Raw genomic sequence first — 21302 nt, 5'->3', positions numbered from 1 at the left:
TGTCAGTATTAGTAGGTGTATTTGTGTCACTGTCTGTCTGTATGTGGTGGTCGGTAACAAGCTAAGACAACTCCAACTCCTAGCATTCCCACAAAATTCTGAACCTGTTAAGCCACCCAAATAACCCATATGAGCAAACACTGAAAGGGAGGAGGCCAGGGAGAATAGGGAGGGAGTTCCAGAACTCCGAAAAACCAGGTAATTGATGCAGGGAAAGAGGGAGAGATAAATAGGGAAGGAGTTGCAGAGCTCAGGAACCCAGGCAAATGAAGGCACAGCTACCAATGGTGCAATAGGGAATCATCAAGGTGCCGGTCTGGGATTGTCAGCACTAGCAGGTGTTACAAAATCCAGATGGTCTGGAGGGGGTTATAGACAGGGTCGGGTGTAGGGATTGCAGGGCGGTACATAGACAAGAGGGGTGTAAGGAAGGCAGGGTGTAACAGAGCTGGGAAGGGGTGCATTGAGTGTTTCCCAAATGAAACACTCAATCCCAGGGAACATCCTGCTGAGTCTCCCCTGCACTCGCTGCAGTGCAGTTCAAGTTCTCTAAAGCCATGTTAAATATGGTCAGGCAGTCAGCCCAGACAGTGTGCAAGCTGTTGGCAGCCACAGGACTGCTGCCTTCCTCGAGACATGACATAGCACTGTCAGTAAGGGCAGCCAAGATTCCAGCCCTGCTCTCAATGTCCGATTCAGCAGGCAGTGCTTCAAGATGGCTGTGGGAGGGGCGCAGGGAGCGCCACGCTGTGTGAGGGACAGTGAGGAGGGAGTGCCGTGCTCTGGGAGAGGCAGCAAAGTGGAACACCATGCATTGCGAGGGGCGGTGAGGAGGGAGCGCCATCATGTGGGAGGAGCGGTGAGGAGGGAGCGCTGTGCTGTGAGAGAGGTGGTGAGGAGGGAGCACCGTGCAATGGGAGGGACGGTGAGGAGGGAGCATCACACTCTGGGAGGGACAGTGAGGAAGGAGCATCACACTGTAGGAGGAGCGGTGAGGAGGGAGCACTATCCTGTGGGAGGGGGAGGGAGGAGGGAGCACCACGCTGTGGGAAGGGCAGTGAGGGGGGAGTGTCATGCTTGTGGGAGGGGTGGTGAGGAAGGAGCACTGTGCTGTGGGAGGGGCAGACAGCATAGAGCGCCACGCTGAGGGAGAGGCGGTGAGGAGGGAGCCGGACTGTGGGAAAGGTGATAAGAGAGATAATCTCCTTGCCTGTACTGGCTGAATCACTTCCCCATCCAAGCTCAAACGAACTCCTTGCCACCTCTTCCTAAAGCTCCACAACTCCCACAGTATTAGTCACACCCCACACAAATGTTTCCAACACCACCTCATTAATACCCCGAAAACAAGCCTCTGTCACCACCTCCCTCCCTCTCTCAAAGAACACTCATCCTATCCCAGGCATGCCACAATACTCCTTTGGAAGTCAGTGTGGGGTGGATGGGGGCCCCTTATCTAAGAAAGGATGTGCTGGCATTGGAGAGGGTCCAGGGGAGGTTCACAAGAATGATCCTGGGAATGAAAAGGTTAACGTATGAGAAGTGTTTGATGGCTCTGGGCCTGTTCTCGCTAGAGTTAAGAATATCTCATTGAAAATTATTGAATATTGAAGAGACTAGATAGATGGATGTTTACTATAGTAGGCAGCACATCCTCACATTAGAGGGATGTTCCTTTATAACATAGATGAAGAGGAATTTCTTTAGCTAGGGGCTAGTGAATCTGTGGAGACCAAGTCATTGAGTATATTTAAAGCAGTAAGGGTGTCAAAGGTTATGGGGAGAAAGCAGGAGAATAGGGTTGAGAGGGATATTAAACCAGCCATAATGTAATGGCGAAGCAGACTCGATGGGCCAAATAGTGTAATTCTTCTCCTATTCTTATGGTCTACCCATCTCAACATGACCTCTCTCCCATCTCAACTGTATCCACAAACCCTGCTCCAGCTGCCCTTCGGGGGGAAGCAGCGAGCAGGGAAATAGACTGGAAAACAGTGAATGCGATGCCATTGTTTAAAAAGAAGGTGATGCAGGCAAGACGTGGGTAACTATAGGCCAGTTAGCTTAATGTCTATAGCTGGTAAAATGCTTGAAGCTACCATTAAGGACAAAGTAGTAAGAGATCTGGATAAAAGCAGTTTCATCAGACAGTTCTGGTCTCCTTACTTTAGGAAAGACATTGTGGGTATAGAGGTGGTGCAGAGGAGATTCACTGGATGAATTCTGGAGATGAAGAGAGATTGAGTCACCTGGGACGATACTTGCTGGAATTCATAAGAATAAGAGGAGATCTTATAGAAAAAGATGAAATTATGAATGGGAGACATTAGAGGAGCCGGAAAGTTGTTTCCAAGGATGAATGAGACTAGAACTAGGGGACATGGCCTCAAGATTTGGGGGAATAGATTTTGGACAGAGGTAAGAAGAAACTGCTTTTCCCAGAGAGTAGTGAATCTGTGCAATTCTCTGCCCAGGGAAGCAGTAGAAGCTACCTTATTATATATATTTAAGACACAGCTTGATAAATTTTTGCAGAGCTGGAGAATTAATGGTTATGGTGAAAAGACAGGTAGGTGGAGCTGAGTCCACGGTCAGATCAGCCATGATCTTATTGAATGGCGGAGCAGGCTCAATGAGCCAGGTGACCTACTCCTGCTCCTATTTCTTACACTTTTTCTTATGAGAGTTTCAAGGGCTCTCTGCCCTTGGAGAGGAAACGTTCTCCACCCGCTCCCGGCACCACATCTCTGTCTGAAATGGAGCGGACTACATCAAGAGCAGAGGAAGGAAGGAGCCAACTCACGGTGGACACTGAGGGTGATGTTGATGGTCCTCTCCTCTGAGAAACCCTTGAGGTTGGTGATTTTGGCACACTTGAGTCGAGACTCGGAGGCCGTGTCTCCCACGTGAACCCAGCACACGGTTTCCTTGGCGTAGATGAAGTCCATGGCTGTGGTCTGCTTAGTCCTAACAGGGTTGACGAAGCTGATGCTGACCCCCTGAAGGTTGCTGGCGATGATGGTCTGGGAGTTGGCGATGAGAAGGATTGGCGGCCGGTCCACTGGTTCTATCAAGAAAGAGTGAAAACAATTACACTTAATTCCCAACCAGAAGCCTATTGGTGTTGTGACAACTTTGGTTTACAATTGTCACATAGTGAGGTACACTGAAAAACGTGTTGTATGCCACTCATAGATCAATTCATTACAACTGCTCTTTGAGGTGGTACAAGAGAAAAGCAATAACAGAATGCAGAATAAAGTGTTACAGTTACAGAGAAAGTGCAGTGCGGGCAGACAATAAGGTCCAAGGGCCACAGCGAGTTAGATTATGAAGTCAACAGTCCATCTTATAATACAAGGGAACTATTCAATAGTCCTATAACAGCAGGATAGAAGCTGTCCTTGAACCTTGATGGTACACGTTTTCAAACTTTATTATCTTCTACCCAATGGGAGGGAGAGAAGAGAGAATGGGTGGGGTCTTTGATTATGTTCATTGCTTTACTGAGGCAGTGAGAAATGCAGGCACAGTTTACGGAGGGGAGGCTTGTTTCTATAATGTGCTGAGCTGTATCCACAACTCTGTGCAGTTTCAATGTTTCTCTCAAAGTTCAAAGTAATTACAAGAAACACAACAGAATCAATGAAAGACCATACCTAATAGGACAAACAACCAATGTGCAAACGACAACAAACTGTGCAAATAAAAAAAGAAAGAAATCATAATAATAAATGAATAGGCAATAAATATCAAGGACATGAGATGTAGAGTCCTTGAAAGTGAGTCCATAGGTTGTGCGAGCACCCTATGTTGTTGGGCCAAATGAAGTTGAGTGAAGTTATCACCTTTGGTTCAAGAGCCTGATGGTTGAGGGGTAATAACTGTTCCTGAACCTAGTGGTGGGGGTCCTGAGACTCTTGTACCTCCTTCCTGATAGCAGCAGAGAAAAGAAAGCATGGCCTGGATGGTGGGTCCTTGATGCTACTTTCCTGCAACAACAACACCATGTGGATGTACTCAATGGTTGGGAGGGCTTTCCCTGTGCTGGACTGAGCCATATCCACTACTTCTTTGTAGGCTTTTCCATTCAAGGACATTGGTATTTCCATACTAGGCTGTGATGCAGCCAAAAGAGCTCTTCGCTCAATATCATTGACTTCAGCACGGGGCCAGTGCACACGCTACGTATTCTTTACAGCAACAGTGCTGAGGTCGAGAACATAAAATAGTACAGCACAGTACAGGCCCTTCGGCCCACAATGTTGTGCCGACCCTCAAACCCTGCCTCCCATATAACCCCCCACCTTAAATTCCTCCATATACCTGTCTTAACAGTCTCTTAAACGTCACTAGTGTATCTGCCTCCACCACTGACTCAGGCAGTGCATTCCACGCACCAACCACTCTCTGAGTGAAAAACCTTCCTCTAATATCCCCCTTGAACTTCCCACCCGTTACCTTAAAGCCATGTCCTCTTGTATTGAGCAGTGGTGCCCTGGGGAAGAGGCGCTGGCTATCCACTCTATCTATTCCTCTTATTATCTTGTACACCTCTATCATGTCTCCTCTCATCCTCCTTCTCTCCAAAGAGTAAAGCCCTAGCTCCCTAGAGAAGGTTGACAGCTTCACGTTCCGATGCAGAAACATCACCAATAGCCTGTCCTGGTCTAACCACATTTGTATTATGGCTAAGATAATTCAATAGCACCTCTATTTCCTCAAGAGGCTAAAGATATTTGGCAAGCCCTCGTCAATCTTTACCTATTTTTATCAATGCATCACAGAAAGCATCATGTCCGAAAAAATCACGGCTTGGTATGACAACTGCTCTGCCTGAGACCACGAGAAACCACAGAGAGTTGTGGACACAGCTCAGCACATCACAGAAACCAGACTCCCTCCATGGACTCTTGTATTTACAAGAACAACATGAATCAAAGATGAACTATATAAACTCCCTCTCCAACTTCGGGAGCGTCATGGGTGTTGCCTCAAGAAGGCAACGTCCATCATCAGAGATCCCCACCATCCGGGACATCCCATCTTCTCACAGCTCCCATCGGACAGGAGGTACAGAAGCCTGAAGTCCCACATCACCAGGTTCAGGAACAGCTACTTCCCTTCAAACATTCAGAACCAACCAGCACAACCCTGATCGTTACCTCAGTACAGCAACACTGTGACCACTCTGCACAATGGACTTTGTTTTGTTTTTGTTTTGTGCTCTTTCTTGTATAATTTTATATAATTGAAGTTTTCTTGTGAATGTATGTATCTGATGCTCTATTCCTGTGATATTGTTGCAAGTATGTTTTTCACTGCACCTGTATACAAGTGGACTTGTGCAGGTGACAATAAACTTGACTTTGAAAGATCTTTAACAACACTAATCCCATTTGTTTGCATTTGGCCCATATCCTCTAAACTTTTTGTACCTATGTACCTGTCCAAATTGCACCCACTTCTGACACTTCCTCATTCCACCTACCTACCACCTTCTGTGTGAAAAAACTTCCCTTTCAGGACCCTTTTAAATCTTTCCTCTCTTGCCTTAAACCTGTACCTTGGGGTTTTAGACTCCCTTGCCCTGGAGAAAAGATTGTGACCACCCACCTTATCTTTACTCCTCATTGATGCAATCACAAGGAAACGTTACATGATTAGAAGTTTGAGGGCATTTGGTATGTCACTTAAGACTAACAAATTTCTATACATGTAGATTGGAGAGCATTCTGACTGGTTGCATCACAGTCTGCTGTGGAGGCTCCAATGCACAGGATTGCAAAGGCTGTAGAGGGGTGTAGACACAGCCAGCTCCATCACAGGCACAACACTCCCCATTATTGAGGAAAACATCAAGAGGCAGAGCCTCAAGAAGGCAGTGGGATCTATCACCATCCAGGACATACTCTTTTCTCATTAAAGGAGGAAGTACAGTAGCCTGAAGACCCACGTCCAATGACTCAGCAACAGCTTTTTCTCCTCCATCATCAGATTTCTGAACAGACCATAAACATTACATTATTATTATTCCATTTTTGGCACTATTTATTTTGTAATTTATAGTAATTTTATTTTATTTAGAGATACAGTGCGGAACAGGCTTTCCGGCCCACTGAGCGGCACCGCCCAGCAACCCACTGATTTAACTCTAGCATAATCACAGAACAATTTACAATGACCAGAATTAACCTACTAACTGGCACGTCTTTGGACTGTGGAAGGAAACCGGAGCACCGGGAGGAAACCCAAGCACACACAGGAAGAAGGTACAACTTTCTTACAGAGGACGCCAGAATTGAACTCTGAACTCTAATGCCTAGAGCATCATGCTAACTGCTACTCTACTGTGGCATACCTAATATATGTATTTACACTGTACTACAACAGATTTCATGTCATAGAAATCAGTGATAAGAAACCCGATTCTGATCTTTCATCCTCTATTAGGTCACCACTCAGCTGCCTTCACCCCTGGTAAGACAGTCCCAGCTGCTCCAGACTTCCCTTGCAACACAAGCCCAATAGTTCACAGTTTGCTCTTGTGAAGGACTGTGAATCTGGACCGAGTCTCACTGCACACACAGGCAATCGTTTACCTTCAGTTGGGTTATGCACACTTCTCCACTCCAGAAAAGCAAAAGCATCACACAAAAACAAGCACGTGTACCAATGAGTCAATGGCTCTGTCAGATAGCACACACAAACATTTGTTTTTCTCTCTCTAGAACAAATACACAGGTGCCAGGAAACAATGAACACACACACACACGCATGCACGCAAATGTCTTCTCACCCTCACTCTTTACTTTTTTTTAAATTTTATTTTTATTTGGATAAGGAATTCACAAGTATCATGTACTTTTTTCACACGTATAACCTTTTCCATTTTTTTATATGTATAAAACTATAATTATTTATACATTCTTAAGTACACATTGAGATGATATAAAAGGAAATTAGACACTTAAATAGATAATTATGTACAGTGGTAATTCTAATCTATTAGGCTAAGTAATGGTATTAGTTGTTAAGAAAAATAGTAATAATAGTTTCCATATATCTCTTCTGGACCATCTCTACTGGTCCAAAATGTTGTATGTAAGCCTATGTAACAACCATTGTAGGTGTTTACATCCTAATTTGTTCATGCTTGCTCCTGCCCGCAGACATAATTATCCAATCCCTATGTACTTATTTACTTAATTTTTCCATTTTTTATCCCTTTCCCAAATCTCTCCCTTTACTTGTATTAATTCTCTATTTTCCAAAAGAAAACAAAAAACAGTAGACATTTAGAATAGGGGTGCTTACGTTAGCAATACTACTGTGTTGATGAGAAGAGCAGTATAAGTCATTAGGAGAGTCATCTAAAGTCTGCTCGCATTGGGGTTATATATTCAATCCATTTATTCCAGATTTGATAAAATTTTTCTTTTTGAATTCTCAGGGAGTAAGTCAACTTTTCCATTTTAAATATTTCCAAGATAATTTCGTACCAATCTTCTAATGTAGGTGGTATTGGATTTAGCCACTTTCTAGTGATTGACTTCTTACTTGCCGCTAAGAGGGCCTGCAGCCTTATATTTTCCTTCTGTTCAAGAAACAATACATGCCCCAAATACAGCGTCTCAAAGTTCAGAGGTATCTGGGACCTAAGTACCTTAACTAATGTTCTATGAATACCTTCCCAAAATAGACTTAATTTAGGGCAATCCCAAAAAATATGAAAATGATTTGCCTCCTTGGAGCCGCACCTTCTCCAACACATCACGTTTGTATCTTTATACTTTTCCTGATATAGGGTCTTGAAGTACTTTATAATGTTTTTCCAACAATGTTCTCTCCAAGTCAAAGAATTAGTCGAGGACTATTGAAAGCTGCAGATTTTCCCCCAAGCCTCCTCTGAAAGTACCAACCCCGCTTCTTTCTCCCAGTTCTCTTTAATATACAATGTGTTTACATTTTTTGCATGGGAGAGTGCATTCTATAATCGAGAAACTGATTTACTAGGTATTGAACTGCAAGCCGAATTCAGAATCTTGAAAAATTCTAATTCTACTGTTGATAGGTCTGTATATCTACAACTCTGGTTAACATAATTTCGTACTTGAAGGTACCTAAAAAAGTCATTGTGTTCTAGGCCATGTTTGTCCTGCAGGATTTGGAAACTTTGTAATACTCTTTTATCTATAAATGAGAGGTACGTTGTAAGACCTTTCTTTATCCATAATTTAAATCTTTTATCTCCTCTGTTGGGAAGGAATTCGGTGTCATATGCACACCACCTGAAGAGTTTTAACATGTTATTAATTCCACACGAATTAACCACCTTCTGCCATACTTTTAATGTAAGATTTATCCAACTGTTTTTAAATTTTTCCAATTGGGCCATCAATCCTTTATCAGCTATTGAGGCTTGTAGAGGAAAACTGTCAACTAATCCAAATTCTATTTCCTTCCATCTAGCCTTATATTCGCTATTACACCAATATAACAGAGGGGTTATCTGTGAGGCATAAAAATAATTTCTCAGGCAAGGAAGAACCATACCTCCTCCTTCCTTCCCTAACTGTAAGGTGTTATATCGAATTCTAGCAACACACATAAAAGTTGCTGGTGAACGCAGCAGGCCAGGCAGCATCTCTGGGAAGAGGTGCAGTCGACGTTTCAGGCCGAGACCCTTCGTCAGGACACGTCTGCTGGCCTGAAACGTCGACTGCACCTCTTCCTAGAGATGCTGCCTGGCCTGCTGCGTTCACCAGCGACTTTTATGTGTGTTGCTTGAATTTCCAGCATCTGCAGAATTCCTGTTGTATATCGAATTCTAGGTTTCTTTCCTTGCCAAATGAAGCGGGAAATCCATTTGTCCCATTCCCTGAATTGATTATCATCCACCTCCACAGGTAAAGTACAGAAAAGATACAGTAACTGAGGAAGAATATTCATTTTTATAGTATTTATCCTTGAATTTAAACTTAAAAAGGGGATAAGATTCCATCTATGCATATCTGCTTTTATCTCTGAGATTAATGGCCCATAATTTACCTGTGACAGTGCTGAAAGATCCTTCGGCAGGGTTATTCCTAAATATTTTAATGATTTAGCTTCCCACTTAAGATCATATGTATCCTGCAATTTTTTGGATGGTGTATAATTTAGGGACATAACCTGCGTTTTCTTTACATTTATTTTATAACCTGATATTTTCCCAAAGTCATCCAACACAGTAAACAAACCTATAAATGATTTTTCTGGTTCACTCAGATGGACCAAAACATCATCTGCGAATAACGCCACTTTCTGTTCAATCCCTGCCACCTTGATACCTTTTACGATTTCGCTCTGTCTTATTAGTTGGGCAAGCGGGTCAATATATAGCGCAAAAAGGAGAGGAGAAATTGGGCATCCCTGTCTAGTGCCTCTCTCTAAGATGAAGGAGTCAGAGAGGTCCCCATTTATCTTAATTCGGGCTGTAGGGCTGTCATATAGAGTCTGAATTACTTTAATAAACTTTTCTTGAAAGCCGAATCTTCCTAACACTCTGTATAGGAATGCCCAACTAACCGAATCAAAAGCTTTCTCAGCGTCCAATCCTACTACCATTGTCTCTGTCTCGTTCTTATTAACCTGTTCTAATATGTGTAGAGTTGTCCTGTGTTTGTCTTTGTTGAATAAATCCAGTCTGGTCTAAATGGATTAGGCCAGGTAAAAACTTTTCCAATCTGCGCGCTAATATAGATGTAAATAGTTTGTAATCTAAATTAAGAACACTAATTGGCCGATAATTGCCACATTCTAGTTTATCTTTACCCTCTTTAGGAATAACTGAAATAATCGCTTCTCTGCAGGAAGGTGGAGTTTCTCCTCTCTGCAGGATCCAATTAAAGGTGTTAAGTAGTAATGGGGCTAACTGTGTCTTCAGGGACTTGTACCACTCTGAGGTAAACCCATCAGAACCCAGGGACTTTCCAGCCTTTAACCTAGAGATGGCCACGTTCAGTTCTTTGACAGTTACTGGTTTTAATAAACTTTCATTTTGTAAATCTGTAAGTTTAGGTAGATCTAAAAAATTCAATAAACTGTCTATATAGGGCTCATTGGGGGCCCGGGGTTGGGAGTACAGCTCTCGATAATATGTTTCAAAACTCTCTTGAATTTTCCCTATTGTACTCTCCACAAGCTTTGTCTTTGGATTCTTTATTTTATGAATTGTATTGTCTGCTTGTTGTTTTCGTAATTTATATGCTAATAATCTTGCTGATTTACCTCCTACTTCATAATTCTTTTGTCTCAGGTAAAGAAAATTTCTTTGAGTTTCCAATGTATAAATATCGTCAATTTCCCTTTGCAATTTCCTAATTTCCTGTTTCAGATTTGAATTACTTCTGTTGCTATCTACAACTTGAAGTTGTTTTAATTTTCCTTGAAGGTCTGCTCATTTTTGCGCATTGATTTTTTTCATGTGAGTGGTAATGGAAATAATTTTCCCTCTCAGTACAGCTTTCAATGTATCCCATAAGATCACTGGTGATGTTTCTCCCGTGTCATTAAGGTCTAGGTACTCTTTGATTTCTCCCCTTAATCTCTCCATTACTTTTGGGTTATTGAGTATATGTGAGTTTAGCCTCCATAGTGTTTTCCTCATTTTCCTTTCCAGGATTAGAGACATAGAGACTGGGCTATGATCCGACAGATCAATTGTTGCAATATTACAGTTTTTTATCCTGAGTCTATCTGTATTAAAGATAAAGAAATAGTCTATCCTTGAATAGGCTGAATGAGGGAAAGAGTAATGTGTATAATCTTTACTAGTGGGGTGTAATTCCCTCCACACATCTGTAATTCCCAACTCCTCCATCAATAAATTCATTTTCCGAGTCAGAGGTTTATTCTGAGTAACTATTCTTGAAGAATCTAATACAGGATTTAATCTAATATTAAAATCCCCTCCACAAATTACTACCCCTTGAGAACTGACCATTAGGTCAAAAATGTGTCTATAAAATGACCATTCACAACCTGGAGGAGCATAAACATTCAGCAATGTTATTTCTGTACCTTCTATTCTTCCTGTGATTTTTACGAACCGTCCTTCTTTGTTTCTAGTCTCTGAAATATGTTCATAATTAACAGCACTTGATATTAAAGTAGCTACCCCTCTTTTGTGACTCAATTTATATGATGAATAAAATACATGCTTAAAGCCCATTCTTTTTAATTTTCCATGTTCAGATTGGCTCATATGTGTTTCCTGGAGGAAAGCTATTTGTGCCCTCTCTTTTTTCAATTTAGACATAATCTTATTTCTTTTAATTGGATTCAAAACCCCATTAACATGATAGGAAATTATTTTTACCAATTCAGTTTGCATTTTTCTCTAGTAGAAAAAAAATTTCCTTTTCTAACCAAACAGTAAGCAATCCCTTCTCAACAGTAAACCAAGACATATAACCACACCCTAGACATTTTTGAACGTATAACATTTGAAAGTTTTTCCCGACTTCCCACAGTGAGGCCTGAGCACTGACCCGCCTCAGTTCAGAGGGATACCACCCTGTGTTAGAGGGCCCTCAGCAGTTTGAATAATCATAGAGAATTTTCTCCTATTTATGTCTCGACCATATTGCTATCATTCAAGTTATTCCGTCTAGTTTATTTTCAGTTACCAGTTTTCATTTTACCTTTAAGTCCAATTTACTCTTTTCAGTCATTTCTCTTAATTAATCTGTGTTCTCTGTACATTCGCGTCTGAATATTTGCAGCTTTTCCTTGTAGTTTGACACTCTGGTTCGTGTGGAGCGTCCTCGCCACACTGGCTGCCACGACTTCTGCCGAATCCTCTCCAGTAGCGACTCCGGTTGGGTGATAACTTTAATAGGTAGTCCCTGGTCCGCCAGGTCCAATGTTGCCTCCTCCACCGTAGCGTAAGTTTTTGTCCCTTCATCGTAAAAGACTCTCAGCCGAGCTGGATACAGGGTCTGGAATCTGATGTTGTTTTCCTGCAGGACCCTCCGTGTTTCCGCATATTCCTTCCGCCTGGCAAGAATCCCCGGTGCGTAATCGTGGTCTAAACTGATTTTACAGTTGTTCCACATGAAACCTTTATTTTGCCATGCCCGTTTGAGCACCTCTTCCTTCATTCTGTAACTGAGAAATCTGACCAGAATCGATCTGGGCTGGGCGCCTGCTGGAGGCTCTGGTGCCAACGCGCGGTGAGCTCTTTCTATCTGTAGGTCTTTTGCGGCCGGTATATCAAGGTTCTCTCTAAGCAGCTTCTCTATGAAGGGAATCATCAATCCGGGTTTACCTTCGGTTCCTTTGGGAACTCCGTAAATCCTCACATTTTCCCTTCTCAAGCGGCCTTCTTGATCTATTAGTTTCCACTGGAGCTGGTCTTGTAGCTTCAGCATTTCTGCTATCACTTCCTCGGCGTTTTGTAGCTTCTCTTCAATTCCAACAATCCTCGCTTCGGCTTCATCTATCCACGAGATAGTTTTTACTATTTCTCCTTTAATATCTTCCAGCTGTTTGCTGTTATCATGTCGGAACTCGCGAATCTCTCTCAGAATCAAGGACAGAGTCACCGATTCCCCCTCATTATCTCCGTCCTGGCTTGCTGTGGGGGAGCTAGGCCCGTCGCCTTGCTGCGTCTCTTTATGTTTATCAGCCTTCGGAGCGGACTTTTTAATCTTGTTCTTAGACATCATCCTTGCCCCTTTTATTAATATAGTTATGCAATATTAAGTATTTGTCTAAATTTGATTTTGGGGCAGTTTACCTTCTTTTTTGTCGAGAGACCTTTTCCTTACGCCGCCATTCCCTTGATGACCCGGAAATCCACCCACCCTCACTCTTTTCACGCATGAACCAATACCTGTTTCTCCGTATCTGCACACATCTGTTTCTCTCACACACACCAAGCAGCAAGATACACAGACGCAGTACACTCCCCTCGCGCTGGCTTTCCCTCTCCCTCACACACACATCCGCGATATATATATATCTGTCTCTCCTTCTCTCACATATCTACCCCTCTCTCTCTCACACACACACACACACACATTTCTCTTCCCCTACTTCCCCTTACACCAGCACATACACAATTTTCTTCACACACACACAGGCCTGCCCAGCAAACAGACTGCACCCAGCCTGTACACTGACCGTACGGCGAGGGGCCACAAATCACAGTCAGATCATAACCAGCGGAGGTGCAAGAGGAGGGCAAAGAGCAACCTGTCGAACCCAACCCACAGGGGGCAGGCAGAGTGACCCCCGTCCAAACACAACAGGTGAACAGGAAGGGTGTTCCTCAAACACAAGAATCCGAAACCACTTGCAGAACCCAAGGCCTGTACCGCAAAACATGCTTCATGTCCTATAAGACAGCATGATTAAATCTGATTCTGTCTCTGATTCAGATCCCCAAGTTGAGATCACCCATCACCTGTTTCACTCCAAATCCCAGTCTGGCAACTGTACACCTAACAGACCTCCCTTCACTACACCCCTCCCCATCTATGTGAAGCCCCTTCCTGACCCTAAACCCCTCCCGTGTCTGTGACCCACTCCAACCTCCTACATTCCTGCCCATCTGATACAAGGAGACACAAACCCTTCCCACCGCTGTTCCAAGACTAGCTGTTGAGCAACTTCTTACCGTTTTTTGCCTTACACGACTTGTTATCCGGCTGCAGAAGGTACCCTTCCACACAGCTGCATGTGTAGGAGCCCTCCGTGTTGGTACAAGTCTGACTGCAGGTCCCGTAGATGGTACATTCATCAAAATCTGTACTCAAGGAGAAATGGCTCTGTGTTAGATCATCACAGGGGAAGCACAAGTGTACTGAAACTCCAGTCAGCCAATGTCCAAAGGTTCAGAATTCCTGAAACTTCAATGTTACCAAGCATGACCCCAGTTCCTACTCTCTTTAAATCCTCTAGCCCTCTGGGTCAGACTCACAGAGGGAGCACCGTGCACAGTTCCCGTCTCCCTATCCCTGGGTCAGACCCACACCGGGAGCACCGCGCACAGTTCCCATCTCCCTATCCCTGTGTCAGACCCACAGCTTCTTCAGCTTACAGCCCTGCTCCCTTACCCTTGCAGGTTGTTCCATCTTCGGCCAAGGCGTACGAGGTGTTGCAGTAACAGACTGCTCCGGCGTGTGTAACAGCACATCGGTGCTGGCAGCTGAGTCGGGTGCAGTTCTCTGCACCTTCTGCACAGGAGACATGGAAAAAAGCAACAGGTCAGTCCCAAGCGTTAACACAATGCCACCGGGGTGGGGGGTGGGAGGAGAGAGTTGTCAGTAAGGAGGAGGTGCCTCGCTGCAAGAAGGGGCAGCAAGGAGGGAGTGATGTGTCGCACTACAAGGCATGATGAAAAATAGTGATTACTGTGCCACCTATACAGGTCATTTCATTGAGGTAATATAAGGGAAAACAGAGAAAGTGCAGTGCAGGTAGACAATCAGGTGCCAGGGCTACACCAAGGTAAACTGTGAGGTTAAGAGTCCATCTTATCATACTAGAGGACTGTTCAATACAATAAGTCTTACAACAGTGAGGCAGAAGCTTGACCCTGGCGATACATGCTCTCAGGCTTTCGTATCCTCTGCCCGATGGGAGAGGGGAGGAAAGAAAATGTCTGGGGTGGGTGGGGTCTTGATTATTCTGGCTGCTTTAATGAGGCAGTGAGAAATGTAGATGAAGCCAATCAGGGCATGGTGAGGAGGAAGCTTGTTGCTGTCCAACAAAAAATGTGTTTGACAATTCAATTCCCTGATGGAGACAACCGGAGAGAATGAAGGGGAGCAAAATAACACACCGGTAGAACCAGTGCCTCCCAGCTCCACAGACGCTAGTTTGATCCTGACCTGCAGTGTTCTGTATAGAAACATAGAAAACCTACAGTACAATACAGGCCCTTTGGCCCACAACGCTGTGCCGAACATGTAGTGTTACATGCTCAAGGAGATCTTTTTTTTTGTGAGAATGATGTAATGGTCTTTTGGAGGTCACCTGATGTGATTTTCCCGCCGATGTGAGGTCAGGTGATGACATGTGCCCCGTGACTATTTAAGGGTCGACCCAGGTGACGCAGTTAGTTTTTGAGTTTGTAGGTTTCCAGGTAGGACATGTTGTGCCTCCGTTTCTGTTGCGTGTTTGTTTTTGTGACGCAGTTGCATTCTTAAAACGGAAGGTGCGTTCTCTTACAAGATATTGTATTTGGACTGGGAATTTGTGGCTGGAAGTGCCAATTTACTCAATTCTGACATTTGAAGGGAGAGTGAAGAATTCATCGAAGGATCGAGAGGAGTCGACATGGTTTGGCAGTTTAATAAAGAATGGAACTTATTGAGTCTTCGTTGGAGAGAACCTGCATCAAGATAACTCTTGCAAAAGGGCAATGAGTTCATGCAAAAAGGTGCTCTCTCTCTCTCTCTCACCAGCAGTAAAGGTGCGTCTGTGCAGAAATCCTTCTCCAGAGAAGTCTCTCTCAATTGAATGTGTAAAACTGTTGGACTTTTGAAGTTATCGCTTTAAGAACTATATCTGACTGTATCGCTTTAAGAACTGTTTTCGCATTTAACGCTTTAAGAACCAGAGCCAAGTGGAGTTGGTGAACGGCTGCATATCTGTTAACTTCCGGTTAAAGTTTTCCTTTGTTTTTTTTTCCTTATCGTTTATACGTGTTTAATAAATGTTTGGTTGTTTTTATATAACCTGTCTCGATTAATATTCATTGTTGCCGGTTACGTAACAGTACTTACCTGCGAAATTACCAAGGGTTATGTGTGGCTGTATGAGAAATTTGTACATTCTCCCTGTGACTCTGTGGGTTTCTGTTGGATGCTCTGGTTTCCTCCCACATCCCAACCATGTGCAGTGTCAGTGAGTTAACTGGCTGCTGGAAATGTGTCCTGACACCCTCCCCCCCCCCCCCCCCCCCCCCAGTTTGCGTGTGCGGTAGAACCTGGTGTGGTGTCAATAGGAAAGGGAGCAGAATGAAATGGGATTGGTATAGATGGGTGAACTCAAAGGGCTGTAGGGTTATTCCCTACACATCTGGAAGGGCAAGGCCTCAATATTCTCAATCACATCTTGGACATTTCTTCTCCACTCAGGTGGGAGATTCCACAGAAGTAAAGACACAGCACACTGTTAACAGCAGGATCCTCAATAGTATCGATGAGCAGAGGGATCTTGGGGTTCAAGTGCATTCCTCCCTGAAAGTGGCTACACAGGTTGACAGGGTGGTAAAGAAGGCGTATGGCACACTTGTCATTAGTAGTCGAGGCAACGAGTTCAAGAGCTGGTAAGTTAGAATACTCTTGCTAGTCCGCCTCTAAAGTATTGCATTCTGTTTTGGTCACCATGCTACCAGAAAAGGTGTACGTGCTTTGGAGAGGATGCAGAAGAGGTTCACAAGGATGCTGCCTGGTTTAGAGGGCATGAACTATAAGGAGAGGTTGGACAAACTTGCTTTTTTTCCTCTCTGGAGTGCTAGAGGCTGAGGATAGAGCAGACAGCTGGTACCTTTCCCCCAGGATGGAAATATTTAACACCAGACAGCATGCATCTAAGGTGGGAAGTGGTTCAAAGTTCAAAGGATAAACATGAGAAAGTGTGCAGATACTGGAAATCCAGAGCAACACACACAAACTGCTGGAAGAACTCAGCAGGTCAGGAAGCATCTATGGAAATGAATAAACAGTTAACATTTCGGGCCGAGACCTTTCTTCGGGATGTAAATTCAAAGGACTGGAGGGATATGGACACTGTGTAGCCATAAGTGATTAATTTAGTTACAGATCTGATGAGTTCAGCACAACACTGTGGGACAAATGTCCTGTTCCTGTGCTGTACTCTGTACGTTCATCAGTGGGGAGGTTGCATCTCATTAATAAAGCTTCAAGAACATTTCCCACTACAGAGTCCAGATTCCACATGAGGATCCATCATGTGAGATTTGGTGGAGGGTCACTTGCACCTCATCACACAGGCAGACAAGGGTCATGAAGGTGGCACCTGATACATTGGCCTTTATCAGTCAGGACATTGAGTCCGGTTGTTGGGACATCATAGTGCAGCTGTACAGTTCATTGGCAAGGCAGCACATGGGAGTATTCTAGTCGCCCAGCTATACAAGACGGTAACTAAGCTGGGGAAGGTGCAGAAATGATTCACCAGGGTGTTGCCCAGACTAGACAGACTGGGACTGTTTACCCTGGAGTGAAACAAGGGGTAGAGAAAAAGTGGATGGTCACAATCTCAATCCACACCTCCCCCCCACCCACTCTCCCAAATTACAGGAGACTAAAACTAGAGGCCACAGATTTAAGGTAAGAGGAAAGTGAGGGGAACAATTGAAAAGGAACCTAAGGGACATGTTTTTATACACTGGTGAATATATGGAATGAGCTGTCAAGGAATTGGTAAAGGCAGGTACCATTACATCGGTTAAAAGACACTTGGTCAGATTCATGGATAGGAAAGATTTAAAGGGATCTAAGGCAAGTCCATAAATCTTGTAATCTTTGACTTGTGAAGCTTGTACATCTTATTTTTAAGGTAACTTATTCTTTATTCTTTATTATTTCTCTTCTAATTTTTGTATATCTGTGCATTTGTAATTCTACTGTGACACTGTTAATTTCCTTTGGGATCAATAATTGGGATCATCTATCTATAAAATATCAGAGCAGAATTAGACTATCAGCCCATTAGTCTGCTGCCACATTCAACTATGGCTGATTTCTTTTCTCTCACAACCCCGTTCTCCCATCTTCTCATCGTAACCCTCAATCTCTTTACTGATCAAGAACCATCAAGCTCTACCTTAAACATACCCAATGGCTTGGCTTCCATCACCCGCTGACACAATGAATCCCACAGATTCACCAATCTCTGACTGAAGAAATTCCTCCTCATCTTAGTTCTAAAAGGACATCCCTTCATTCAGAGGCTGTGCCTTCATTTTGCGGACTCTCCCACTGATGGAGACGTCCTCTCCACATCTGCTCTCTTCAGGCTTTTCAGTATCTGGGAGGTATCAATGAGATCCCCTCCCCCCTCATCCTGCTGAACTCCATCGAGTACAGGCCCAGAGACATCAAACGTTCCTCGTATGCCAAGCCTTTCAGTTCCAACATCGTTCCGGTGAACGTCCTTTGGACCCTCTTGGGGAACACCTTTCCTTAGATACAGAGCCCAACATTGCTCACAGAATCCCAATGGCCATCTGACCAATGCCAATGCCTTATAAAGCCTCAGCATTACATCCTTATTTTTGTATTCCAATCCTCTGAAAATGAACGCTAACATTGGATTTGCCTTCTTTTCACTGACTCAACCTGCAAGTTAACCTTTAGGGTATCCTGCACTAGGGCTCCCAAGTTGCTTTGCAAGACCTATTTCTGAATTTTTTAGATTATGAGAACACTCGGTCCTCATTTATTGTCATTTAGAAATGCATGCATGCATTAAGAAATGATACAATGTTCCTCCAGAGTGATATCACAGAAAAACAGGACAAACCAAAGACTAACACTGACAGAACCACATAATCATAACATATAGTTACAGCAGTGCAAAGCAATACCATAACTTGATGAAGAGCAGACCATGGGTACGGTAAATAAAAAGTCTCAAAGTCCCGATTGACTCCTGAGTCCCCGATAGCAGGCGGCAAAAGGGAGAAACTCCCTGCCATAAACCTCCAGGCACCGACAACTGTTGATGCATTGGAAATACCCGACAACAGCCAACACCGAGTCCGTCCATCCGAAAACTTCGAGCCTCCGACCAGCCCCTCCAATACAGCCTCCCGAGCACCATCCTCTGCCGAGCGCCTTCGACCTCACCCCGGCTGCCAAAACAAGCAAAGCTGAGGATTCGGGGCCTTCTCCTCTGGAGATTCTGGACCACACAGTAGCAGCGGCAGCGAAGTGGGCATTTCAGAAGTTTCTCCAGATGTTCCTCCATACTCTCACTTCTGTCTCCATCAAATCAGAATTGTGCACGGTCTCCTACTTGACAGATTATGGATATCATTCACCGGAGAGGCTGCGTGTGCTGCGATCTTCTCCTCCTCAACACTACTTGCCCATGCTGCTGCAGAAGGAATGGGGTGGGGGTGGAGGGCATGTGGTGAGGAGAGGTGGCATCACAGGAGGTATTTGACACTCTTTCAGAACTCAAGGGACTGAGTAATGGAAAGAGGATGAGCAAGTTGGGACTCTTTGAGTGTGGGGACTGAGTGGTGACCTTATAGAGGTGTATAAAAATCACAAGGACCATCGCTAGGATGAATACACACAGTCTTTCCCTCCCAAGGTTGGGGAATCAAGATCTAGAGGGCATAGGTTTAAGATGAGAGGATGAGATTTAATAGGAATCCAAGAGGCAACTTCTTCACCCAGAGGGTGGTCAATATATAGATCAAGCTGACAGAGGAAATGGTTGAGACAGGTACATTAAATGACATTTAAAAAACACTTGGACAGGTACATGGATAAGAAAGGTTTACAGGGATATGGGACAAACACAAGCAAATGGGATGAGTTCAGCTGAGAATCCTGGTCATAGCATACTAAGGCATAGAACCAGGTCCTTTGGCCCATCAACTCTGTGCCAACCCAATCTACTACCTAGTCACATCTACCTGCACCTGAACCATACCCTCCAAACCACTCCCATCCATGTATTTATCTAAAGTTTTCTTAACTATTACAATCAAACCCGCATCTATCACTTCGGCTGGCAGCTCACCCACTGTGTAAAGAAGTTTCGGCATGGACTAGATGGACCAAAGGGCCTGTTTCCATCTTCTATGACACTACTGTTTAGGCGCGTTCCTAAGGGAAAGCATGATAGTCAGCAGAAAGGCAGTGTTGATACAGGCTTCCTCAAAACCACAGACAGCCAAATGGGGGTTGGGGGAGGGGGGAGTAGAAGAATAAGGTTCCAAATTGAAATGACTCATAAGTGTCAGAAGACGCAATCTTTGTTAGAGAAGTTGCTGGCAGGATCTAACGGTTTTTTTCCGTTTGGTACAATTGCTGCCTCAGCACCCTGCACTTCCACTTCAACATATTGAACATCTTGCTCTCTGCTTCACTGACTGCCCTTGCGCACTGGCCTTCACTAACAAGGATTGGGACCTTCAGCCCACCATGTCTGTGCCATACATGATGCCAAATTAAACTAACTCCAATCTGCCTACACATGGTCCATGTCCCTCCATTCCCTGCCCATTCACCTGCCTGTCTCAAAGACCTCTGGAATATCATTCCCGCAGCTGCTTCCACATTCTAAGAACCTAACACTCTGCTCACAGAACTTGATCCACAGATCTCCTTCAAATTTTCTCCTTCTCAGCTTTAACCCCGCCCCCCAACCAGTATTTGACTTTTCCAAGTTTGTCCAATTCTTCTTATAGCTCATGCCGTCTAATCCAGGCAACGTCCCAGTGAATCTCTTCTGTACTCTCTCCAAAGTCCTGACATCCTTCCTGTAACAGGGCAACCAGAACTGCAGCCTCAGCAGTTTTATACAGCTGCAAGATGACTTCACTCTTAGACTCAATGCCGTTTGAACTTCACCACCATCCAACTCACCCATCTCTTACACCCAACACTCAGATGCCTCTCCCCCAGAGGGTAATTAACACAGCTGCCAACAATATATTAACCTTAAAAGTGATGAAGAGGAGGTTCTCCAGGTTGATTAGGGAAATGAGGGGGTTCGCCTACAAGGACAGGTTGAGTCAAATGGGACTATGCTCATTGAAATTCAGAAAAATGAGAGGCAATCTGATAGAAATAAAATCGGGTTTATTATCATGTGTTGCGAAATTTGTTGTTTTTTTCTGTTTCATGGAATATTATGTACAGAATAGATCAGATAGAGGCAAGAAAGCCATTTCCACTGGTGAGTGAGACTAGAACGAGAACGTAACCTCAAGGGAATAGGTTTCGGATAGAGATGAGGAAAACTGCTTTTCCCAGACAGTAGTGAATCTGTGGAATTCTCTGCCCAGGGAAGCAGTAGAGAGTACATCATTAAATATATTTAAGACGCAGGGTAATTAATAGATATTGGGAAAAGGCAGGTAGTTGGAGCTGTCTATGGCCAGATCTGCCACAATCTTTTTGAGAACTCAGGACATGATGATGTAATTACCAAAAATCATGACCTAATTCCTGGAGAGAAGTGTGTAATTCCCGATCAAATTTCAATAGGAGTTGACTGCGAAGCTCCTTTCATACCGTCTCATCACAGACTCCCGGGGC

The 21302-nt window shown here is 44.0% G+C and overlaps 1 protein-coding gene across 1 annotated transcript in view; it reads right to left on the bottom strand.

Annotated features, from left to right (window-relative positions):
• The window catches only part of LOC140191511 (low-density lipoprotein receptor-related protein 1-like), a 293778-nt gene that overhangs the window by 203454 nt on the left and 69022 nt on the right, over window positions 1-21302 (bottom strand). Inside the window, exons 4-6 of the mRNA XM_072248962.1 lie at window positions 14106-14225; window positions 13667-13795; window positions 2804-3067 (exon numbers count right to left, since the gene is read on the bottom strand). Of these exons, the coding sequence (XP_072105063.1) occupies window positions 2804-3067; window positions 13667-13795; window positions 14106-14225 (513 nt within the window). The remainder of the gene's footprint in view (window positions 1-2803; window positions 3068-13666; window positions 13796-14105; window positions 14226-21302) is intronic.

Source organism: Mobula birostris, chromosome X (genome assembly GCF_030028105.1).
Source record: "Mobula birostris isolate sMobBir1 chromosome X, sMobBir1.hap1, whole genome shotgun sequence".
NCBI classification, from domain to species: domain Eukaryota; kingdom Metazoa; phylum Chordata; class Chondrichthyes; order Myliobatiformes; family Myliobatidae; genus Mobula; species Mobula birostris.
This window is presented reverse-complemented; position numbering and strand designations above follow the sequence as displayed.